General features: G+C 40.3%; 1 protein-coding gene across 1 annotated transcript; it reads left to right on the top strand.

Annotated features, from left to right (window-relative positions):
* Positions 1–481: 481 nt before the first annotated feature.
* plekho1a (pleckstrin homology domain containing O1a) lies at positions 482–17,574 on the top strand. Its single transcript, XM_085790977.1, has 10 exons — positions 482–621; positions 2,891–3,040; positions 8,832–8,972; positions 11,690–11,794; positions 12,119–12,220; positions 12,715–13,017; positions 13,747–13,844; positions 14,316–14,478; positions 14,653–14,765; positions 15,427–17,574. Exons 1-10 carry the CDS (start codon positions 592–594, stop codon positions 16,253–16,255), a joined length of 2,034 nt encoding a protein of 677 aa, XP_085647103.1. The 5' UTR covers positions 482–591; the 3' UTR covers positions 16,256–17,574.
* Positions 17,575–22,344: the final 4,770 nt, after the last annotated feature.

The following is a 22,344-nucleotide window of genomic DNA, read 5'->3' as shown; positions in this document are numbered from 1 at the left end:
CCTTTGTCCTTGCTGTAAATATTAGCAGCCTTACCTACAGAATATTTTAAATCAATTAAATAATCAATAATGGTGAAGACATAACCAATAATCAGTAATAAAGACAATAGATGGAGCATAAAAGGAAATAAAATAAGTAAACGCGATTAATTGCGTAAAAATCCATACATTATAATGCGACAAGTCTATGAATGAATGTATCACACACCTTTTTCTTTTGTTTAAGGTGTGCGTTTGCGTCGTGTGTCTGTGTGTCTATGTGTCTATGCGCGCCACTAGATGGCGCTGTCGGGCTCCTCTTGTATGGGAATATAGGCTACAGTGCGCGTCCGCGTGTCAGAGCGCGTGCACGAGCGAGTTGAGAGGCAGCATCTGCCTCCACATCACACACACACACACACTCACCGGGAGGATGCTGCCTCGGTTCAGACAACAGCCGCGGAGCTGAGGAGGAGGAACCGACGGACTCGACACCGACACCGGGACACCGAGCGACCTGGCGCCGGGCTGCAGCGCCTCTCCGTCGGCGTGATTCTCCCGAGAGCCCCGGTAGAGCCGCGGAGCGAGCGGCGGCCAGAGAGGAGGAGGAGGATGAAGAAGAGCAGCACCCAGAGCAGACGGGTAGGTCTCAACTCACTCACTCAGCAGCAGCAGCAGCAGGTTCGATCCCTCTGATCTCGGATGATGTGAACAGGACCGCCACCTCCACCGGCTCCGTCCGCACTGTCACTCATTCATCGGCCGGCGATCGGACCCGCGATCACAGGCCTTTAATGATCAGTGATTGTTATTCAGGGAGCATCGCTGCAGCATCTGTCTCCATCACATTCACCAGCTCATCATCACCAGTTCATCATCACCATCACCATCATCTCCCACAACATTCACGTGTTCATCACCAGGGTTAACAACCTGGGCTCAGGTTTATTCTCCATGAACCCCACCCCACCCCCCTGTTGAATTATTGATCACAGCTTCCTTTCATCTGCTGATCAATAAACTGTTTGTTTTTTTTTAATCTTTTTATTTTATTTTAACATCTGGAGCATTTTCACGTCACTTCATCATTTAAAACACACTCATCATAACATTATGTAACATTTCATTACTTTAATTTCATCTCTGCTGTTTGTGATGTTTGACCTGATTCTGACTTGTCTCCATGTTTTCATATTAACTCTCATGTAAAAGCTCCCGTGCAGCTGCTACGTAACCGTCAGCTGATCTGGAGTCAGATCTGTGGTTCTGAGTTGAACTGAACATGACCCGCCTTGTTCTCGGTAAACTGTCCTGTAATCCCAAAAGGACCAGTTCTCGTTGATACACACGACTATAACGCAGCAACATCATCTGACTCAAACATTGTGGTTTAGCCTATGTCAACTTTTAATTTGAAAAACAAAGAAAAAATATTTAAAAGTTGTGCATTTAAGTGATAAAATGTGATAAATGAATCAGGTTCTGCCTCGGTTTAACAGCAGCTACGTCTGGACCGACTCAGGTCTCTACCTGGGTACAGATACAGAGGAAATGTGTGTATTGTAATTTAGGTGAACTGGCCCTTTAACCTCAATCTGTTTTTCTCTCATGTTATGAACGTGATTTTTATTTTATTTATTTAAAGGTTTAATAATCAGGGACAATGCACATGAATAAAACATTTTAACAAGTGTACACATGCCATCTGCTGTCCCTGGACTGATGTTAAGTCGTCACCCTAAAAGAGAATAAAATGATTTAGATATAAACATACAAATAATACATTAAAGGATTAGAAGGTTAAATCTGAATAAAGATTAAAAGGCAGAAAACTATGCAAAAGTCCACACAAACTAACACAAACTCAGCTCAAACAACGGCCACAAAACAGAAGCAACGTTAACAAAAATTAATTACACAAGATGATATAAACATGTGGTGATGTTTCATCAGGTTCATTATGTCTGAAAAGTTCATTCACACAACGTCCAACTTCAGACAACGACTGATCTTTGGTTCTGGATTTAAAATAGATATAAAAAAATATGTAAATAGACATAAACTGTGGTCTAGATGTAAATAAACAGTCTGTGAAGTGTTTCTGTGTTAAACCCGATCGGGAGCCGAGAGTCTGAACAGAACCAGGAACCAGTTTAATGAAGCCGGAGCCGCAACAGGCGGAGAGTTGTTGTGTTGGATCAGATGTCGAGGAGGAAAACAAACAGTTTGAGTTGATCTCTCGAGCTGTTTGAGTCTTTACTCTTTTACTTCTTTACTTGGAGATCTTTCTCTCTGAGATTGAAATTGAAATTGAGAATCTTTATTGTCCACTGTTGTGGAAATTCATCTTTGGCCTCAAAAACGAGTTCATTTGCAAAAGCAGATAACTTTTTTTTATATCAGTCAAACCAAAGTTGAGTGGCTTTGACCAAGGAGATGAGACGTAAAAAAAAACAAAAAAAACAGACGTATCTCAAAAAAATAAAGCTTTATTGAAAACAACACTATGCAAAGAATAATTCAAAAGCATCAGCTCATTTAAAAAAAAAAAAAAATTATTATCTGCTTTTGCAAATGAACTCTTCATATAATACTCACAGACAAGACTACACAGCACATGCAACATACAAAAGTTTCAGACACCGCAGATTAACAGACATGTTACATAGAAATGTGCAAAAGACAGCTTTATATCTGTTAAAAGTATAAATATATAGTATAAGTAAGTAAATAAATAAGTAACTCCCAAATATCAATGGTGGTTTGGTCCCGGTTCCATATCTTCACTTTTGTAAACCATCTGGGTTTCAGATGTTTCCAGATGTTTTCTTTGCAGGTTTCTTCATATATTCTTCTTATTATTATTCTAACGTCTGTTATTGTTGTTGCTGTTGTTGCTGTTGTGTTTCAGGGCGTCCAGGACTCGGGCCAGCCGGTCGTCCAGCAGCCGGAGAAGGTCGGCTGGATCAGGAAGTTCTGCGGCCGAGGGATCTTCAGAGAACTGTGGAGGAACCGATATGTGGTGCTGAGAGGAGACCACCTGTTCATCTCTGACAAGGAGGTGAGATAGAAACCTGAGATACAAAAAACCCCCCCCAAAAAAACAGTTGGTGTTGTGTTCACAGGTTCGTCTGAAATCTGTACATCTGAGCCTTCAGGTGTTTGATTTATACTAAGAAGCTGTTTCTGAGTCCGGTGCTGCTCTGCTGCCTGTGAGCATGTCTGAGATTAGAGAAGAACATCTGTGAGGTTTCTCCTCCCGTGTGTGTGTGTGTGTGATTAGTCAGGATTTTAAACCCCCTGTGGTCCGAGTGTGTGTGTGCGTTTCTAGTAAACTGTTTGATACAAAGAAGAAACATCTAGACAAAGAGACTCCTTCTTGTTTTCTCCTCAGTCTGAAATTCAGATTTTATTGGAGCGGAGAGAGGAAGTGAAAGTTTCTTGAGTCACATCTAAACGACGCGGAGTCAGAGTCAGACCATGTGACCTGTGATGTCATCTTTATGTCCCTATGAACCCGAAGAGAAGCTAAAAAGCGTCGGTGTTTGATCGCCGCCGCTCGATTCCTTTTTAACGTCAGAGTTGACTGATTTCAGATTGTTGCAGAGTCCCTGAACGCCTCCCAGAGGACAGGTGCAGCAGGTCGTGCCGAGTGTTCACACTGACTCTGCAGTGCTACATCATTATATAACAGTTTGTTATGTAAGTGTACACTCGCTGATGATTGTGTGATGCTGACTCAGACACTTTCTCCTCTGTGCTCCAAGACTTGAGCTCAGAGTTTTAAGCACACAACCCTCAGCGTCCGCAGATTATCACTGCAGTTTAACATCATCAACATGAAGTCGTTTGTTTCCCTTCAAGTCCTAAAACACTAAAATTTCTGAAACACAGTCTGCCACAAGTGGAAAAATCTGAATTTCAGACTTAGAAATAAAACAGGTGACTGCATTGGACTGAAATCAGTGTAATATCAACAGTAAATCAACATTTTTATCTAAAAAAAACCTACAGATAAAAGTGGAAATACAGCAATAATGCATCCAAGTTTCATAATATATAAACAGGATGAGGCTTCACCAAACTGCATAGACTCATCCCAGGTTTTTAAATTTGAACTGAGACACATTTAAACAGCTGAGTGGGACAGAAAAAGGACAATTTCATTACATTTTAGTTGAAATTTTGTAATTCAGCAGCATATATACATATACAGTAGATGTGTCTGTGTTGGGTTCATGTAAAGGAGCTCTGCACTGAGCAGCGTCGAGTTCTTCTGATGTTGTTTCTGCTTCGGTCGACTGAAGTGAACTAAGCAGCAGAATAATGACTCATGTTAACCCATGTCTGAGTCTGTGTGTGTGTGTGTGTGTGTGTGTTTGCTGTAATTATATTTTTCTCATCATCAGTCGTCTAGTTTCTGTAGTTCAGCAGAAACGTTGACCCAGAACATTTTAATACAGCAGCAGCCTGAGGGAAGGTTCACTGTGCGTTTGTGTGTCTGTCTGTGTGTGTGTGTGTGTGTTCATGGACTTTAAATCCATCTGTTCTTTCTCACATCATTCCTGCATGCCGCAACATTAAACACTCAGCTCATCCTTTGTTCTTTATTGTTAATAATAACTTTGCTGCTGCTGCTGTAAGTTGAGAAGGATTCACCCTGACACTTCGGCTCCTCTCTTCACTGAGCTGTTGGAGAAGACGCTCTTTTTTTTTTTTTTTCTTCAACAGTTGCCTGTGGATTCCTGGTGGTGATGGAAAACAAAAGACATAACACAAAGAGATTCAACATGACACAGCAAGGAAACAACAGGACACAGTGCGACACAATACAAAACGAAACAAACTGAAACAAAAGCAACCGACAGGACAGGATATGATATGATACAGTGCGATACGATTTCATACAATACGATATGATGCAATGCAATGCAATACGATTTAATACAATACAATATGACACGACACGACACAATACGATATGATACAATACGATATACACTGCCCGTCCAAAAAACAAGCCACACACTATAACATTTTGTCGCACCACCTTTAGCTTTGATTACGGCATTTGCTGTGGCATCGTTTCAATAAGCTTCTGCAATGTCACAATATTTATTTCAGTCCAAAGTTGCATTAATTTGTCAAAGACTCTCAATGGGGTTCAGGTCTGGACTCTGTGGTCACATTGGACCACATTTCTTCCTTGAAGATGATGGTTCCCCACTGTCCTTCCAGTTTTTAATAATGCGTTGGACAGTTCTTTACTCAGTTTTAGTCTCAGAAATCTACTATTTGCTTGATGCCAATAATTTGTCCCTTCTGAAACAGATGAACATCTTCTCCACGACCACAAGATGTGTCTTCTGACATGGTTGTTTAAAGAAATGAGACTGCATCAGTTCAGGGTTAAATAAGTTGTTGCCAGCTGAAACATAATCATCCATGATGCAGTAATTATCCAATGGGAGGCTCTGAACTATTAGCTTAGTTACATAAATCCAAGTAGTGACTTTTTTTTAACGGGCAATGTATGATGCGATATGATGTAATACAATGAGATGCGATACAATTTGATATGATACAATACGATACGATACGATATGACATGATACGATATAATTTAATACAATACTATATGATTCAATATAACACAATACATGACACGATATGATACAATACAATATTATTTGATACGATACAATATGAAATTATATAATTTGATACATTTCATTCATTTCATTTATTTATTTAGGACTGCACAACAAGTCGGCAGAATTTGCTTTCGGCACAGCATAGTGCCAGCACATAGTACTGTGTGGCAACAGACATCAGTTATACATTTAACATACATGAGCAGACATCAACATTAGAGCAGACATTTACATACAGACTACACAATATAGATACGCTACAATATGACACGATACGATATGATACGATATGACATGACATGAAATGATACAATAAAACAGGACAAAAAAGGGGAGAAAATGAAACAATACAATGAAACAATACAATGAGACATAACATGACGCGGCATTAACAACACAATATGACTTAACAACAGTGTGAAATATAATTACATGACAAAAAAAGTATGTATAGTGTGATCTGATATGATTCAGTGCATGTATGTGTACCGAAATGTAAGTAAATGAGAGTTTGGTACATTACAACCTATTCAGAGCTTCTACTGAAATTAACTTTACAGTTTGATGCTGTTCTTTATTGAATATCTAATACGAGGCACAGTGATAATAATCATGATAAAGACGTCATGTTGCTTTGTCTCCTCTGGCTCTTAAACCCTGTGGTTTTATTGATTGAATTATATACTGTGCATCTGGAATAAAAGCTGCGATACGATGGAACGTAGAAAAAACTTCAACAACATCGTTAAAATGAGACATTTTAATTAGCGCATTGATCAGTGTGTGTCTGTCGTGTGTGTGAATGTGAAGTTATTCTGACTAAACACTGTGAGTTCATAGTGACTCAGACTTTATCGGAGCAACAGTGACGCATCAGCTTCGCTCTGTGAGTCACTGTGAGCGGAGAAATCAGCTTTAACGCATCGTCTTCTTTGTCCTGAGCACGTCTGAGTCTGGTTTAATGACTTCACTCTTCTTTTTCATCTCCATCATCACTATCACCGTCTTCTTCTTAATCTTCTTCATCAGGGGTGGACAGTAACGGAGTAAATTTACTTGAGTACTGTACTTAAGTAGGCCTACATATCCAGAGGATTTGTACTTTACTTGAGTATTAGATTTCTTTGGTACTTATTACTCTTACTTGAATACATTTCCAAGACAAATATTTTTACTTTTACTCGAGTTAATTTCTAGGAAGGCTGAAAACTACTCGTTACTTTCAGGTCTGCTCTTTTTTTTTTTTTCTTTTCTAAAATCCTATTGGACACAAGTTGTGTTTGTCAAAGAAGGAAACCCTAACCCCTAAAAGCAGCACATCAGTGCAGGTGGTTTAAAAGAGTTAATTCTCAGAAACAAGAGTTAAAAGGTCCTTAAATTCATTTAGAAAAAATTATAGTAATTCATTGATGTGAAAAATAAGAAATTTACTCTTATTTTTAGTTAAAGTAAATTTAAAAGCATGTAATTTTGGATAGTTAAGTAGTTAAAAGCAAGTACTTTTTTATTCTTACTCGAGTAACATGTCGACTGAGCTACTTTTACTTGTAACAGAGTAAATTTTGACCAGTAGTATTTGTACTCTTACTCAAGTACTGGGGTCGAGTATTCTGTCCATCTCTGTTCTTCCTCTTCCTCTTCCTCTTCCTCTTCCTCTTCCTCTTCCTCTTCCTCTTCCTCTTCCTCTTCCTCTTCCTCTTCCTCTTCCTCCTGCTGTTTGTGTCACACTCGACTGTTAAAGAGGTTTGATGACACCGACATCAGTTCTTGCTCATTTTGTCTCCGTACCAGGCACCGTATCGATTGTTCTGACTCTGATATTGACGGATTTGTCAACACCAGGCTCGACACGTGACACACACACACACACACACACACACACACACACACACACACACACACTCTGGGTGACCCCGTGTGGCCTTGTTTGTATGGACACACGCTGATGCGGCCCACATGGATTTCAGGAACCACACATATTGACTGATGTGTTTGATCTGCGTTTTAAGTGTGTGTGTGTGTGGGGTGGGGGGGTTGACCTCAAGTTGTTTAAAGGTTCAGATTAAAGGGTCAGTGCATGTTTTTGTGATCATGTTATTCAGTTGTAAACAGGATCTGATTTTGTATATGAAATCATCAGAAAACAATGAAATGTGTCCTAAATCACATCTTAGATTAAAGGTGACGTCCTCAAATTCTCATGTTTTATACAAAACCACAGAAATGGAAACACTTAACTTTACAGTAATATATAGACAATATAGAATAGAATAGAAATAAACTGGTTATTCTGTTGTTGCACACTGATAAGAATTGCACTTGTGTTTGTGTTTGTTGTTGACGACTGAAACACAGGTGATGTTGGACCCAGGTGTTACACAGTCTGAGTTAACACACACACACACACACAGTTATTTATGTGTCAGTGCATCTGAGAGACTCAGCTCCGTGTTTCCACGTGAAGTCGTCCACACTGTCACTGGCACACGTCAACAGATCTGAGATCAGTTTTATATGGTGTGTGTGTGTCTCTGTGTGTATGGTGTGTACGGTGTGTGTGTGTGTGTGTGTGTGTGTGTGTGTGTGTGTGTGTGTGTGTGTGTGTTTGGCTCCAGACCTCATCTCGTCTTTAACCTGATCACATCAAACCGAACAGACCGGATCAGGGATGATTGACAGCTCCTACACTCTGTCATCACATCTTTTCTTTTCTCCTGCCAAGACGACAGAGAATCCAGCTCTCTGATTGGCTGAGAGGTGTTTGCACAAATACTGTAATATATAGGCTATGTTCACCTCAGTCAAAGGTCAAACCTCAAGATTTATAGACCACTTACAGTAAGTGCAGGTAACCATAGCAACGGGAATGATGCACAAGCCTCAAGGAAACTGCCAATAACGACCGTGTAGGCTACTCACTTTGGGTTAATCCCTTATATTATAAATCTGAACTTTTTATGTGGTTTTATTTGACTGGTGTCTAGATAGATAGATAGATAGATAGATAGATAGATAGATAGATAGATAGATAGATAGATAGATAGGCCTACACATACTATAAATAAATGAAGTGAAGTTGTGTTTCTCTGCCCAGACATTTACGTAAAGGGCCTGGTCTCGTCAGTCTGTGGTATTTAAATGATTGGCAGTGAGTGACGAACCTTGTGTGTGTGTGTGTGTGTTTTCTTGTGTCTCCAGGTGAAAGACGAGCGTAAAGCACAGGAAGTGTTCGACCTGGCTGATTACGAGCGTTCGGAGGAGCTGAGGAAAGCGAAGAGTCGCAGCAAGAAGAACCACAGTCGCTTCACCGTGCTTCGCTGCAGACAGCCAGGAAACACCGTGAGTCCATATGTGATGTTCAAGTCTTCTTTATTTTCTAAATCAATCAATCAATCAATTACCTGGAATTGAGTCCTGGAGAAGTGCAACAACGATATTATACTATTAATAATAATCCATCTTGTTCAGTCACAGGAGATAAGTCAGAATTTGCTTTTTTAAAATGCTATTACACCTCAAATATTTTTCTAATGTAGAGCACAGCAATGATTTATTAATCTTTGTGCAAATGACCTTTAAACTATCAATTCAAAAAGTAGAAAAAAACACCATTTGATATAGAAACATAGGCTAACGTGTCTGAAACAGATTGCGATGGGTAATGTTTGTGTTCAATATGTTTTATGAAGTTCTCCAGCAGCGACAGGAACAAACTCTGAGCCCATCCTCTCAGTTTTCAGTGTTTCTGTCTTTATTCATCTTCATCCTCCGTGTCCGTCCTCTATGGTCAGGGATTACACACTGCACCCCCCACCCTCGACTCATACGGCCACATCATTGGTGAATCCCCTCCTACATCCGTCTCAGGATTGGCGGATTAGATTTAATATCACCCGCCCACCCTGAGCCGGCTGCAGTGATTGGCTGAGCTGCTGTTTTTTTTTTCTGCTCTGAGAAGATTTAATCCGTAGAATCCCATTAGTCCGTCAGAGGACGAGTTACAGCAGCATAATCCCCGCAGAGTCCAAACATGTTCACACGTCAGTCTGCTGCAGTTTGCCACAGCCGCGATACACGACTGAAATCAAAGTATATCTCGTTATGTTGTTGCAAAAGTCTCGGCGTGATGATATAATGTAAGTGAACACGACCTCGGACGTGCTCTTTACAAAGCCCCAATGTGAAATCTCTAAACATCAAGTTGGTATGTTAGTCATAGGCCTATATTCAAAAACATTAAAATGATTCAGTGTTAGCTTTGCTGACATTTAGAATCTGTGGTTATTGAGTTTTTAGGTAGCCTATAAACATATTCATCATGTGTCATAGATTATGGCAGAACTACTTCACCTTATTTTCTCTTTCTTTAGCCTACTCGACATTTTATCAGTTTTACTCAAATATAATACTTATAAAATAAAATAGAACAGTAGCAAAGTGTCTGAAAGTAGTCGCTAGCTAGTCTGTTTTTTTTGTTTTTGTTTTGTTTTTACCGCGCACTTCCGCGAGTTGGCAAAAGTGAAAGTGAGGTGACCCGACTTCCGGTTTCGTCATGTGACCGTCGGCATATCCCCTATTGTGACAGCTAAACTTAAATTGTGACATCAGGTAAAAATGTATAAACTTGACTTTGATTATGATATTCAAAGTCAAGTTTAGCTAATTTAGCTTTAGCAACTTAGCAACAAAAACTCAACTCAACAAAATTAGCTAAACAACATAGCATAGAGACATCAAACCTTACCTAAATAAGGGCGATTCCACCAAAAGAGTGCCATTTCTGTCCCCAGCATATTAAATGTATAAAAACATGTAATAATATAATATAAATTGCATTTAATTAATAAACAAAGCACCATACACATGAATCACTGTAGAAATTAAAGATATATAATTTTTAATTACTATAAAAAGGCTTTCAAAGCACTGAAACATAGCCTTTGTTGCATGTCCCCAGAGCCAAACGCTATAGTTTACCACAATGCATTATGAATAAAATCCTTCTAAAATCTAATTTTTTTTGCATATTAGTGTGACTTTATATTATATCTACACTTATATAACATTTTTTAAATTAAAACCTAATTATATTTTGGTTAAAATTCACATTTTAGTCCCGTCCCCAGGTTTTCACTCAGTGCTGTTACCCGGACACATTCTACACTCTAAAAGTTTTGGACCATTCCACCAGTGACATGTTCTGCAGGAAGTGACATCATTTAGGTCTTTTGAAAGTCATGGGAAGACCAAAATTAAATTCTGTAATTTATTTTTCCTGAAATTGAATGATATTGTAGCTATGTCAGGGTCCGTCACTCTTAAAACTCATTCCTGTTACCTAAATTATCTCTAGACAGTGTTTGTTGATATCAAAAGTAAAATATTCAGTTAAATCCTAAGAATGTGCTCTGTGTGCTCAAGCTATTAGTATAGATGCTATTTGGCTAGATTTCACACAATTGCTGATTTTATGCTAAAAACTCATTGCTGTTACCCTCATTGCTGTTACTTTTTCTTCAAAAATGCAATGATAAAAGCAGCAATAAATTAAATAAAGTAGCCTGAGATTGACCAGTACTCATTTTGAATGAGTAAATGTGTATATTAAAAAATTCTATACTGAAATGGAATGAAAAATGAAGTTTAATTTTTAAGAGTTACAATGAGCAAATGGCACTCAAGTTTTGGCGGAATGACCCATAAAGTTTAAACCCTAAATATCAATGGTAGTTGCAAAGAGCTTACCTAAAGGAGCTGAACAAGTGCGCTTAACAAGAAACATGCTAGTTACATGTTAATAAGCTTTATCAAAAATTTAGCTCACATCAGCTAGCCTACTACAACAATAACAATGCACCTTAGTCTGGATTTTCATCCTGGCTGGTTAAAACTCAGGTTAAAACTCACTTAAAAAAAAGATCTGCATCATTTCAAAGGTTTTGCTTTTGCTTGACAAATGGCTGTCACCACTTGTTTTTGAGTTTTTTCTGCTGGCCTCTTTATCTCTTCTGTCCTGTCCTGTATGATTAACTGTAAAGGCTTTTGTCATGTCGCAGGTTCCCAACCTCGTGTTTCTGGCGGTGAGTCCTGAGGAAAAGGAATCGTGGGTCAACGCCCTCAATGTGGCAATCATCAAAGCCAAGAACAGAGTTTTAGACGAGGTATGAGTGGCCTTCAATGAACCTTCATTACCTTAGTATAAGACCTTACTGAGTACGACCACACTGATTGGGCTACAGCTCATTAAAAAACAGTCAATCTTCCTTATGACGGATTTGTATTCGTATAAATTGAGTCACAAATTTAAAAAACAATAAGCCTACCTTTTCAAGAAGAATAACTTCGTCCTCGTCCCCATAGGGAAATTGGTTTTCGGCAAAACCGTGGACATTTCATAGACTTAAACACAACACAACATACAGCAAAAACACCTTGAGATGAGGCATTCAAAGGGCTTTATAGTCAGTTCCTATGTTTCTGTCCAGGTGACCATCGAGGAAGACAGTGCGCTGATTCATCCCACCAGAGACCGAGCAAAGATCCCTCATGCCCGCCGGCTGCCGACCAGAGGACACCTCATGGCCGTGGTACTGGGATCTCCTATGGTCGTTCTCCAATTTAATTTTGGTAATCCGTTGATTTACAGGCCGCTAATTAAGTGATGATTACGTGATAATTATCAAGAAATAACAATTATTTGCATAGTAATGTCAAGAAATAGCCTAGAAAAAATAATTTCATAGTAATGTCATGTTTTTCTTAAAGGCAAGGGATTACAAATACTTTTCTTGCTTTGAATTTCTTGGGAAAGGCCAGAATTTTTCTCCACAAAGTCCTTGCAATTGACCGTTATTTCTACGCAATCAATCTTAATTTCTTGGGTTATATTTCTAATATGGAATTGACTGTTATTTCTAGACATTGTGACCACTTACTTGTTATTTCTTGGCTATTTCTTGACATTATCACGTAATTACCGGCCTGTAAATGAAAGGTTTTACCTTATTTTTTTCTTAATCCAAATCTTGTTAACCTTAATATCATAATATTTACAAAAATGATTTCGTATCACCTATCCCAGGCGTCCACCTCCTCCCACGGCATGCTGACCCTCGACCTTGTTGCTGAGGAGGACGGTTTCTGCCCAGACTACGACGACGACTCTCAGGAGTCCTGGGAGAACAGCTTCAGGGTCGACCTGCAGAGGGGGGACGTCGGATCTCGGGGCGTTGGCGGTCGTCAGCGGTCCGGCACCGATGTCTCGAAGCTCAGGGTGATCTCCAAGGAGGCCAAGGTGAAGACTGGAAGTTTGCCCAGGGGGAGTGAGCGGTCCTGGGGCAAACAGTCCCACCTGGAGGCCTCCAAGGTCCACAAGACCCAGCAGGTAAAGTAAAACTCTGATCCTACTCCTGTTCTCCTGATCAATACTTGTTTTCATTATGTGATGTGGTTTCATGAATCTATTACTTCAGTGGGTAGTGTCTGGGTTCAGTCGTCCATATTTTACCTTCAAACAGAATAGAAAAAGAAGAGTTCCCGCACACATGGCCAACTTGCAGAATTTATTGTATTGCAACGTTTCGGTGCTAGACCTTTTTCAAGCAAATGTTTGCGCCAACACAGGAAGCCATCTTAAATAGGAGTGGCTGTGTGACACAAACCAATCACTTTCCCACACGTCTGGGTGTGAGGAATTCAAATATTAAATATCAACATACAAACAATAGAAACAGCATCAATATACAAAGGTAAAGAGCAATGAATATATACAATAAATACTAAGCTGCCGTGACTGGATACATTAGGTCCTAATGGAAGGTAATAGCTAATAATCACAGTCAGAAACAATAAATACGACAGATACAATAGAAAAATAGAAGACAGAGGGACTTGCAATAAAAAGTGTGCAAGGATACAATAGAAATCTGAAACAGTCTGAACAAATCATGCAGAGTCTACCTGCATATGTTACCTTCAAGCAGAATAAAAACATCTCATCTAGGAGAAACAAGTCCAAATTTATTGAGGTTTCCACTGATTGATTTCACAAACTGAACAAAAGAATAATTGTGAAAAAGAATAAAAGAATAAAAAACCAAACGTTTCATTTCAGGTCCTTCAGACTCAGTCTCGAACACCACAGCCTGGGAAGAGGTTCAGCATGCAGGGCCGGAGTCGCTGTGCCTCCATGGATGAAGTCCTCTCCTCCAGGTACTCAATGAAAAACCTCCTTCATCCATCCCTGTCTACTACTGTGTAATAACTTCAAGATCGGTCAGACTTGTGTTATAATCTTGTCACAGTGAAGGTGCAGGTTTTGGAGGTCACTAGGCACAATGGATTACCCATAAACCCATGTCTTCTTGTTCCTAGACCAATGTATATCTAAAAGCCTCTGAACCTCCATCTGTAATGGTGTCAAAGTGAAGCAGATACATTTTTTTAAAGTAAGGATGTGATGGATGATGAAATTTCAAGTTTCTAAAAGATTAAAATTAAAAAACCCTAAAACCTGATGGATGGTTTGGTAATTATTTAGAAGGAATGAAAAGTAAATGTTCAGTTAATGAGTCAAAATGTTAGAACGCCTCACTTACTTAGCTCAAGTTCAAGCTTGTTCATAAAAGTTTAAAAGTCTAAATCTTTCTTCCATACTCTCTCTCTTCTGCTTCCCGTCTCCAGACCGGCGATGATTCGTTCAGAGTTGCGGTCTGCCCTTCGTCGGTGTCCGACTGAAGAGGAGGCGGGTGGAGGGGCTTCGGTGCAGCCGGTCGGTCAGCTGCAGAGCCTCATCGCCCAGAGGATGCAGAGAGCTCAGGAGCTGCTGGAGGAGATGAGACTGCAGGTCTTTACCCTTCTAAGTCTAATCGATTTCCTTATTGATCGGTTTTTATCACAGGAAACATTATTTGTGTTGAAACTGCATCTGCTCTCTTTAGCTGCTAAGCAAAACATTTTGACCTCAGATGGTAAAACAGGAGACAATAAAGATTGACGGTCGGTGTTTCTCGATTGACAGGAGTTGCAGAAAGCCAAAGCAGAGCGAGAACGAGGAGGCAGCTCTCCGTACCTGAAGGGCATCGACTCCCCTCGACTCCATCACCTCAGGGGCTCAGAGTCTCCGCACTCCAGGTCGGTTCAATAACCTTCACTAATCTCTCATATTGTCGTCCTCCCACATTGTGGACTGTTCTCCCCAACTCAATCCAATAAAAGATTTGTCCTCTATTGTACCATGGACTGTTTGTCCACGATTCAATATTTCTCACACAGTGGCTCCGAAATGATTGGGTTCACTCAAGATACCAGGAGTGTTTACTGTTCATTTCAATTAAATGCAATTTTTGAGACGACGGTAACAAGGTTTTGTCCACAAAGGAAAGTTCTTCTACTTGACCTAAGTTCTGTCTTTTCTTGTGGCGAACAGATCAACTATCCACTTTCTTCCTTCTACCTGAAACCAACACCAACCTTACAAGCCCAGTAAGGGTCTTGGTGCCCACCATGGTTTCCCCTGTTTAGCTCTCCCATACTTTTGTTGTTCCCTCCCTCCATTGTGAAGATGTGTGATCAGATTATTTGGGGGTTAACCAATAGGAAAAGAGAGTTACATGAACTGTTGGACACACATTGTTTGGACCACAAGAAAAGGGGGTTGAGATCTGTCAGGTTCTTCATTTTAAGGCTGAGTAGCTGCAGTAAACTTGAATAAAATCTGTTTCCCAGTGTTTCAGCTTGTGAACCTCAAAGGCTGAAACATCTGACCGGTTGTTGTTGTTGTTGTCATCTTCAGCCGGTCATCGGGATCTTCGAGGAGCAGGAGCAGCGACTCTCCTCGCCTCCGGGGCAAAGAGTCTCCTCGGCTCAGAGGGAGAGAATCCCCTCGATCCAAAGCCAAGAAGAATCGCTCCAAGGGGGCCGACTCGCCTCGCTCCAGAGGATCCCACTCTCCGGCCGCTAAAGCCAACGACTCCCCGCGACTGAAAGATTCGCCTCGTCTCACGGTCGCCGACGACTCCCCGCGGTCGAAGAGCTCCGACACGATCTGTTCGCCGAACCTCAAGGGGTCGCCCGGCTCCTCCGGTCCGGACAAAGACGACGACGACGACTCTCCCGCGCAGAAATCGCCCGAATCGCGGCCGCCGTCCGACTCCTCTCAGGTTAAAGGGTCCGATTCCCCTCGAGGCAGCGAAGCCGACTCGCCTCGACCGGCGGGCGGCAAGGAGTCGCCCTGTCCCAGTCAGAAGAACTCCCTCAGCTCCTCCGGGTCCTTCGAGTCCAAAACCCCGGACAACAAACCGTGCGCGTCGCCGCCGCCGCCGCCTCTCGCCGCCTCGCCGCCCTCGCTGCCCTCGCTGCTGTCGGAGGAGGGGGACGCGGAGGTGGACCGGAGGCGCGCCGAAGCCGAGCGCCTTCTGGAAGAGGCCGTGTCGTCGTGGAAGGAGGCGCAGGAAGTTCTGCAGGAGGTGAAGGAGCTGCAGAGCCAGACTCTACGGCGGCAGCGCAGGAGGACCTACGAGAAGATGACGCCCTCGACGACGGCGGTGGCGGCGGACGAGGAGGACACGCCGACCTCGCCGACGTCACCCGAGGACGACGACGAGTCAGAGACGACACCTTGATGAGGATTTTCTTTTCTACTACAAGTATTTATTGAATTAACGAATTTTCTCAATGAATTTTGGCAACGTTTTTTCAGCACGCACAAAAGTCAGGAGTCAGGATTTGTATAAAAAGAATTTAAAAAAAGGAGTTTGTAATTTAACCGCTGAAATGTTTTTCATCTTTTAATGCGGGGACAGTGGGATGCACATGAACGCTTAAGCAAATGTGGATTATTTTGAAACCAGCAATCTACAAGTTCTTCCCAGGAGGTTTAAAGACTTTAATCCTCCACAGTGCACTAGACTGTCACCAGTCAGACGCCCTCTCACTTCTGCTGCCCATTTTATTCCACAAAGTCTCCTTTTTGTGACAGATGTGTCACATTTAATTTGAATAAATAGATTTTTAATGGAGAGGCACCACCCTTCACTTTCTCTAATGGTGCTGCACGTTTCTCTTTGTCTTTGTTCTTTCTCTTTTTTCTTTTTTTTTTGCTGCTGAAGGTGAAGTGGAAAAGCCTCTCTGTTGATTTCACACATGATGTTTCCCCGGTGAATTTTTGGGAAGAGATATTTGGGTTTTTGAAAAAAGAAAGAAGACAGTTTGTCAAAGACACTTTTTTTCCAAGCAAAGATGTCAATGTTTTTACAATGGGAATCTTTTTCAATGACGGCACTGAAGAGCACTATGTTTCCTACGGGCATGACGGGGGGGTGGGGTGAGTTTGCTGTACATTTCTTAACGCGAACAATTAAGATTTTGAATAACCTGTTACCTGATTTATTTGCTAATATATATTATGTATGTTTGTGTGACATTTCTTTTAAGATGATCTTATAAATTCTCATAAATTCTCTAATTTAGTTGTAGCCCCACATTTCCCTCCTAAAAAAAAAGTACTTCCAGCTCTCTGTTGCAGTTTTCAACCGTGATGATGAACATTAACAGGGAGTTTTTTTTTACTTCAACAACAAAAATCAGGGAGTTACATCTTCCACGTCATGAAAAGAGGAGAATAAGCAATAATGTCAATTATATACAGAGAAAACAGTGTCTCTGTGTCACTTGTGGAGGAGTTATGTGTTGTTACAGAACAGGAAGTGTTGATTGTTGTGGAGTTGTTGGGAGGTATGAGGTGTGACGTGTGGTTTTTCTTTTGCAAAACTTGAATTCAGATTTAATTTTAGAGCAAAAAAGCTAAAAAGGCCTAAAAAATGTGATTTTGACACAGCTACCTTCTTCAAGATCAAGTCATTAATAAGACCGGCTTTGGTTTACAAACTACGGTTTTATTTAATCAGGCTGATACTGGTTTTGAGACCAGTATTGATTTTGAGAAGGGGAAAAAAATCAATAATGCAAACATGCTTTGGTTATGATCCTTTACAATTGTAAATCTATAAGAAACATGAGATAAACAGTTTAAATATAAACACACATGGACACACAAGCAATTTATTAACTTAGTGTTTGAGACATGATGTCACAGACATAAGTGATGACACGTAAATGTTATGAATATAATTAAAAGTGCATGTCATCACAGAAAAACAAAGTACTCACTTTAGTACTAATTAAGATATTTATAGTCCATGTTTAGTGCTGAACTACGTACTCAATCAGTTTTATCAGAAAATGAAATATCTATATATATGAAAAAGTTCTGGTTCAGTCAAACACTTGACTCGCACATAACTAATATTTTAATCAATGATAACAATAATAATTGTTACCCACAGTCTTACATTAAAAACAAATTTCTCTCTTTATCCAAACACTTTTTTTTTTACACTGAAATGGATGACATAAAACAACAACAACCCTTTTCACACAGTTCAAATATCAGCTGATGATTTAAATCTCTGTTTAAAGTCACATGTTGTGTTGGTACCGTAACGTTAAATATGCACATTTCTTTATCTCCGTTTGTTGCTCACAATGTTTTCACCATCGTTTTCTCTTTTTGCACATTTGTCATGATGAAGACGAAGACGAAGAACTCAGTTTGTAGCAGACGACACTGTCCGAGGTGAAAGCATGGAGTCGTTGTTCTGTAGGTGAAAAGAAAACAAAAGTCTGTATTTATTTTAAAGTTTATGCACATTTTAAAAAAAAAAGACGATTCACTGTATAATTTTACATCATGTTCACTTTGTCAAAAATATGAAAACAAGTTATTTTAAATGTTGTTTTCTTTCTTGCTTCTTTCGTTTAACTAAATATTTATATGTTGATGTTTTTGAATGATGTTGAACTACTGTAAACAGCAATGCATTGTGGGTAAATGGAGCCATGAGGAAAAACTAAACTAAACAAAACAAAAAAAACACTGTTTATTTTCTGTTTTGAGCATCCAGACCTCGTGTTCACATGCAAAATAAACAAAGATAATGAACCTGCAGTGGGATGATGAGATTATTTCAGACGCCTGCTTCAACTTCCTCAGTCCAGGTGAAGAACTCTCTCACCTCATTGGCTGATTTATTTTCTTTTTCTTTTTCTTTTCTTGTTTGAATAAAAAGTTAATAAAATAAAAAGTCTGAATGTGACCAAATGACTCATCACAGCTGCGTGTTTGTTGTTTTGTGTGTTGTGGCATCAATAATAAGTTTATCGTATGGTATCGTATCGTAATCATGGATGGTCTGTAGCAGTGGTTCTCAACGTGGGGTCCGGGGACCCCCAAGGGTCCTTGAGAGGGTTCAAGGGGGTCGCCAACTTTTTCTTGAAATTCTACCACTTCTTTTTTTTTTTTGAGAATTTTTATTATTATTAGTTTTGTTTGTTTGTTTGTTTGTTTGAGAATTTTACCACTTTTTTTGTAGGAAATCTTTAACTTTTTCTCTTTTTTTTTAACTTTCTTTTGAGATTTTTTTTTAACCACTTCTTCCTACAAATGTTTAAACGTTTTTGGATAAATTTTACCACTTTTCTCCAGAAATGTCTCTAGGCCTATAATATTTCCAAAAATTCACGCCATTGGCCCTAATTTGAATGTAGCCTACAAAAAAAAAGTAACGTCATTCAGTCTCAGAACAAATCTTTGTGTATTTCTGGTGTTTGCTTGACAATTTTGTCCAATGGGGGTCCGTGGTCTAATTTGTGTCAATTTATGGGTCTTTGATGTAAAAAAAGGTTGAGAACCACTGGTCTATAGGAGCTTCTTCTTCCTCTTCTATTGAGTAATAGTCTGGATTCTGGACTCGGGTCTGGAAATGACACCTCCACATCACAGTCACATGACCTTTGCATCCAGTTGCGCCATTGGCCGACATCCCAGAGTGAGAATCATCAGTTAGAGAGAGGATGCACACACACACACACACACACAGGTCAGTGAGCTGTAATGAAGAGCAGAGCAGATGTAGGGCAGGACAAACAGCATCGCTCCATTACACAGCTCCACCTCTTACAGCACAGACACACACACATGTTCGTGTGTCTAATGCATGAGTGTGTGTGTGTGTGTGTGTGTGTGATTATGTATGCATGTGTGAGCATTTCTTGATGACTAATCTGCTGCTCGCTGCGTTTGCGTGTCTCTGCAGCTGAAAACTGGATCCACCTCAGAGCACCAGTCTGATTTCTTTTAGATAAAACCTCATGTTTCATCTTTCATCTCTGTGGGACGCCGGTTTAGGCTAGTTTAGCTTAGCTTAGCTTAGATCACTGGAGGCAGAGGGAAACTGTTAGCCTAGCTCCAGTTACAGCTTCAGGATGAGTTTACACTAACAGGATGTGTGGTAACCCTTTAATTACCCTTAATTTCATAGTAATGTTGAGAAATATAGCCAAGAAATAACAATTGATTGCGTAGAAATAGCACAAAAACAGCCTTTCCCACAAAATTCAAAGCATAAGCTTCTGTACTAATCTTTTGCCTTCATGAAAAACATGACATTACTATGAGATTGACTGTTATTTCTTGGCTATTTCTTGACATTATAACGTAATTAGCGACCTGTTAATTAAAGGGTTACCAAATGGTGTTTCTCAAGTCTTTGGGGTCTGATGTGAATCCAGAGAGACTCGACTCTTGTTCTGGTCTTCACTGGGATCAAGTTTTCATCTTCAGGACCTCCAGTCCAACACGGTGAATGTCTGAGCGCAACAATCATCTCACAGTACCTAGATGAGGGTTTTTTCCACAGACTGTTAAAGGGCATTTCCAGTCATAATCAACGTTTAGGCTACTTCGCCTATGATCAGTTCATTTCAGACTCCCAACTGCAGCGTGTCGACATTTATATTCGTTTTTTTCAATGTTCATTAACGGGCTCCGGACTAATTTAAAAATTGTTCTGCGGTCGCAAGTTTTGACCATCATTTAAATTTTAAAATTGGCTTTACAGTTAAATTAAATCCAAATTCGGACTTACCGCGGCTTCTTCTTCTTCGGTGACTGAATTGCGATTTAATTTAATTGTAAAGCGAATTTTAAAATTTAAATAATGGTCAAAAGGACGTTACTCGCGACCACAGAACAATTTTAAAATTAGTCCGGAGCCCGTTAATGAACATTGAAAAAAACGATAGATTCTTGAACAAAAACGAATATAAAAGTCGACACGCTGCAGTTGGGAGTTTGGATGGTATGTGATCATAGGTGACCTGATATCTGAGGTGAACATTGATTGACAGGAAATGCCCTTTAATAAGGACTCAGGGGCCCAACATCGTTTCACCTGAGGCTCCTGTGGCCCCCGGCTGCAGGTGATGAAGCAAATTTAGAGAAAACATAAAAATCTGATGTGTGTGTGTGTGTATACTATGTGCATGTGTGTGTGTAGTATACTATGTGTGTGTATGTGTAGTATACTATGTGTATGTGTGTGTGTGTGTGTGTGTGTGTGTGTGTGTGTAGTATACTATGTGTGTGTGTGTGTGTTAACTGGGTTATTTACTGAGATAAAACAGTGGAGGCTGATTCATGTTCACATCAGAGGCTAATAAATTATTTACACTGACGCTGTCTGATGCTTCTGTTTCAGGAGGAGGAGGGGGGGGGGGGGGCATTACATTTTTTATTAACACTCACACACACACACACAGACACACACACACACACACACACTCATGTCCGATGTGTACCAGGTCAGTGTTACAGTTTGTTCTCATTTAAAACAGGAAGGATTAGAGGGGAGAGTTGTGTGTGTGTGTGTCTGTGTGTGTTACGCTGTATGTATGTTAGTGTGTTAGTATGTGGATGCGTGTGTGAAACAGTGTGTGAAACAGTGCTGTGTGTGTGTGTGTGTGTGTGTGTGTGTGTGTAACAGTGTGTGTGTGTGTGTGTGTGTGTTGGGGGGGATGGTCTGTGTGTTCATTGTGACTCAGAGCCCTGCAGCGTCTGTTCAAAGCTTCGACCTCCTTTATTCCTCTCCAACTCTTCTTCATCCTTTTCTCCTCCTCCATCATCTTCTCCTTCAACCTCCTCCCTCCTCCTCTTCCTCACCCCTCCGTCCTTCACCCTCCACTTCCTACATCCTCCTCCTCCTCTCCTCCATCCATCCACCTCTCTCCATCCTCCTCTTCTCCATCCTTCTCTCCTCCATTGTCCTCTCCTGCATCCCCCATCCACCTCTCTTCCCCCGCTTTGATCTCTTTCTCCCCCCACTCTTCTTTCCTTCTTCCTCCTTCTTCCTCCTCTCTTTCATTTGAAAACCATGATCCATGTTGAAAATCAGTAACTGATTATTGATTTCTTCAGCTGAGACGGATGAACGTCTGCTCCTCTACGGGAACCGACACCGACCTGACGATGAAGCGTCTGAGGATCATCAGGTTTATTACAGTTCATCCTGATGAACCAAGTGGTTCTCAACGTGGGGTCCAGGGGTCCTTGAGAGATTTGAAGGGGGTCCCCGATTTTTTTCTTGAAATTTTACCACTTTTTTCTAGAAGTTTTTTATTTTTATTATCACTTTTTCTAGATTTGTTTTTTTTTTAGAAAATTTTACCACTTTTTTCTAGACATTTTTTACTTTTTTTATTTTTATTTTAAACATTTTTTACGAGAAATGTTACCACTTTTTCCTAGAAATGTTTCAATGTTTTTGGAGAAATTTGACCACTTTTTTTTTTTCCAGAAATTTGGCCCTAATTTAAA

The sequence above is a fragment of the Trachurus japonicus genome, chromosome 11 (genome assembly GCF_045865225.1).
Source record: "Trachurus japonicus isolate A0001 chromosome 11, Traja_1.0".
In the NCBI taxonomy this organism is placed as follows: domain Eukaryota; kingdom Metazoa; phylum Chordata; class Actinopteri; order Carangiformes; family Carangidae; genus Trachurus; species Trachurus japonicus.
The sequence above is the reverse complement of the archived record's forward strand: the minus strand, read 5'-3'. Positions and strand labels throughout refer to the sequence as shown.

Coding starts and splice junctions, on each gene's coding strand:
- plekho1a (XM_085790977.1), top strand. CDS start 592: ATGAAGAAGAGCAGCACCCAGAGCAGACGG. Junction 3,041..8,831: donor TGTTCATCTCTGACAAGGAG/GTGAGATAGAAA, acceptor TTGTGTCTCCAG/GTGAAAGACGAGCGTAAAGC. Junction 14,766..15,426: donor TCAGAGTCTCCGCACTCCAG/GTCGGTTCAATA, acceptor TGTCATCTTCAG/CCGGTCATCGGGATCTTCGA.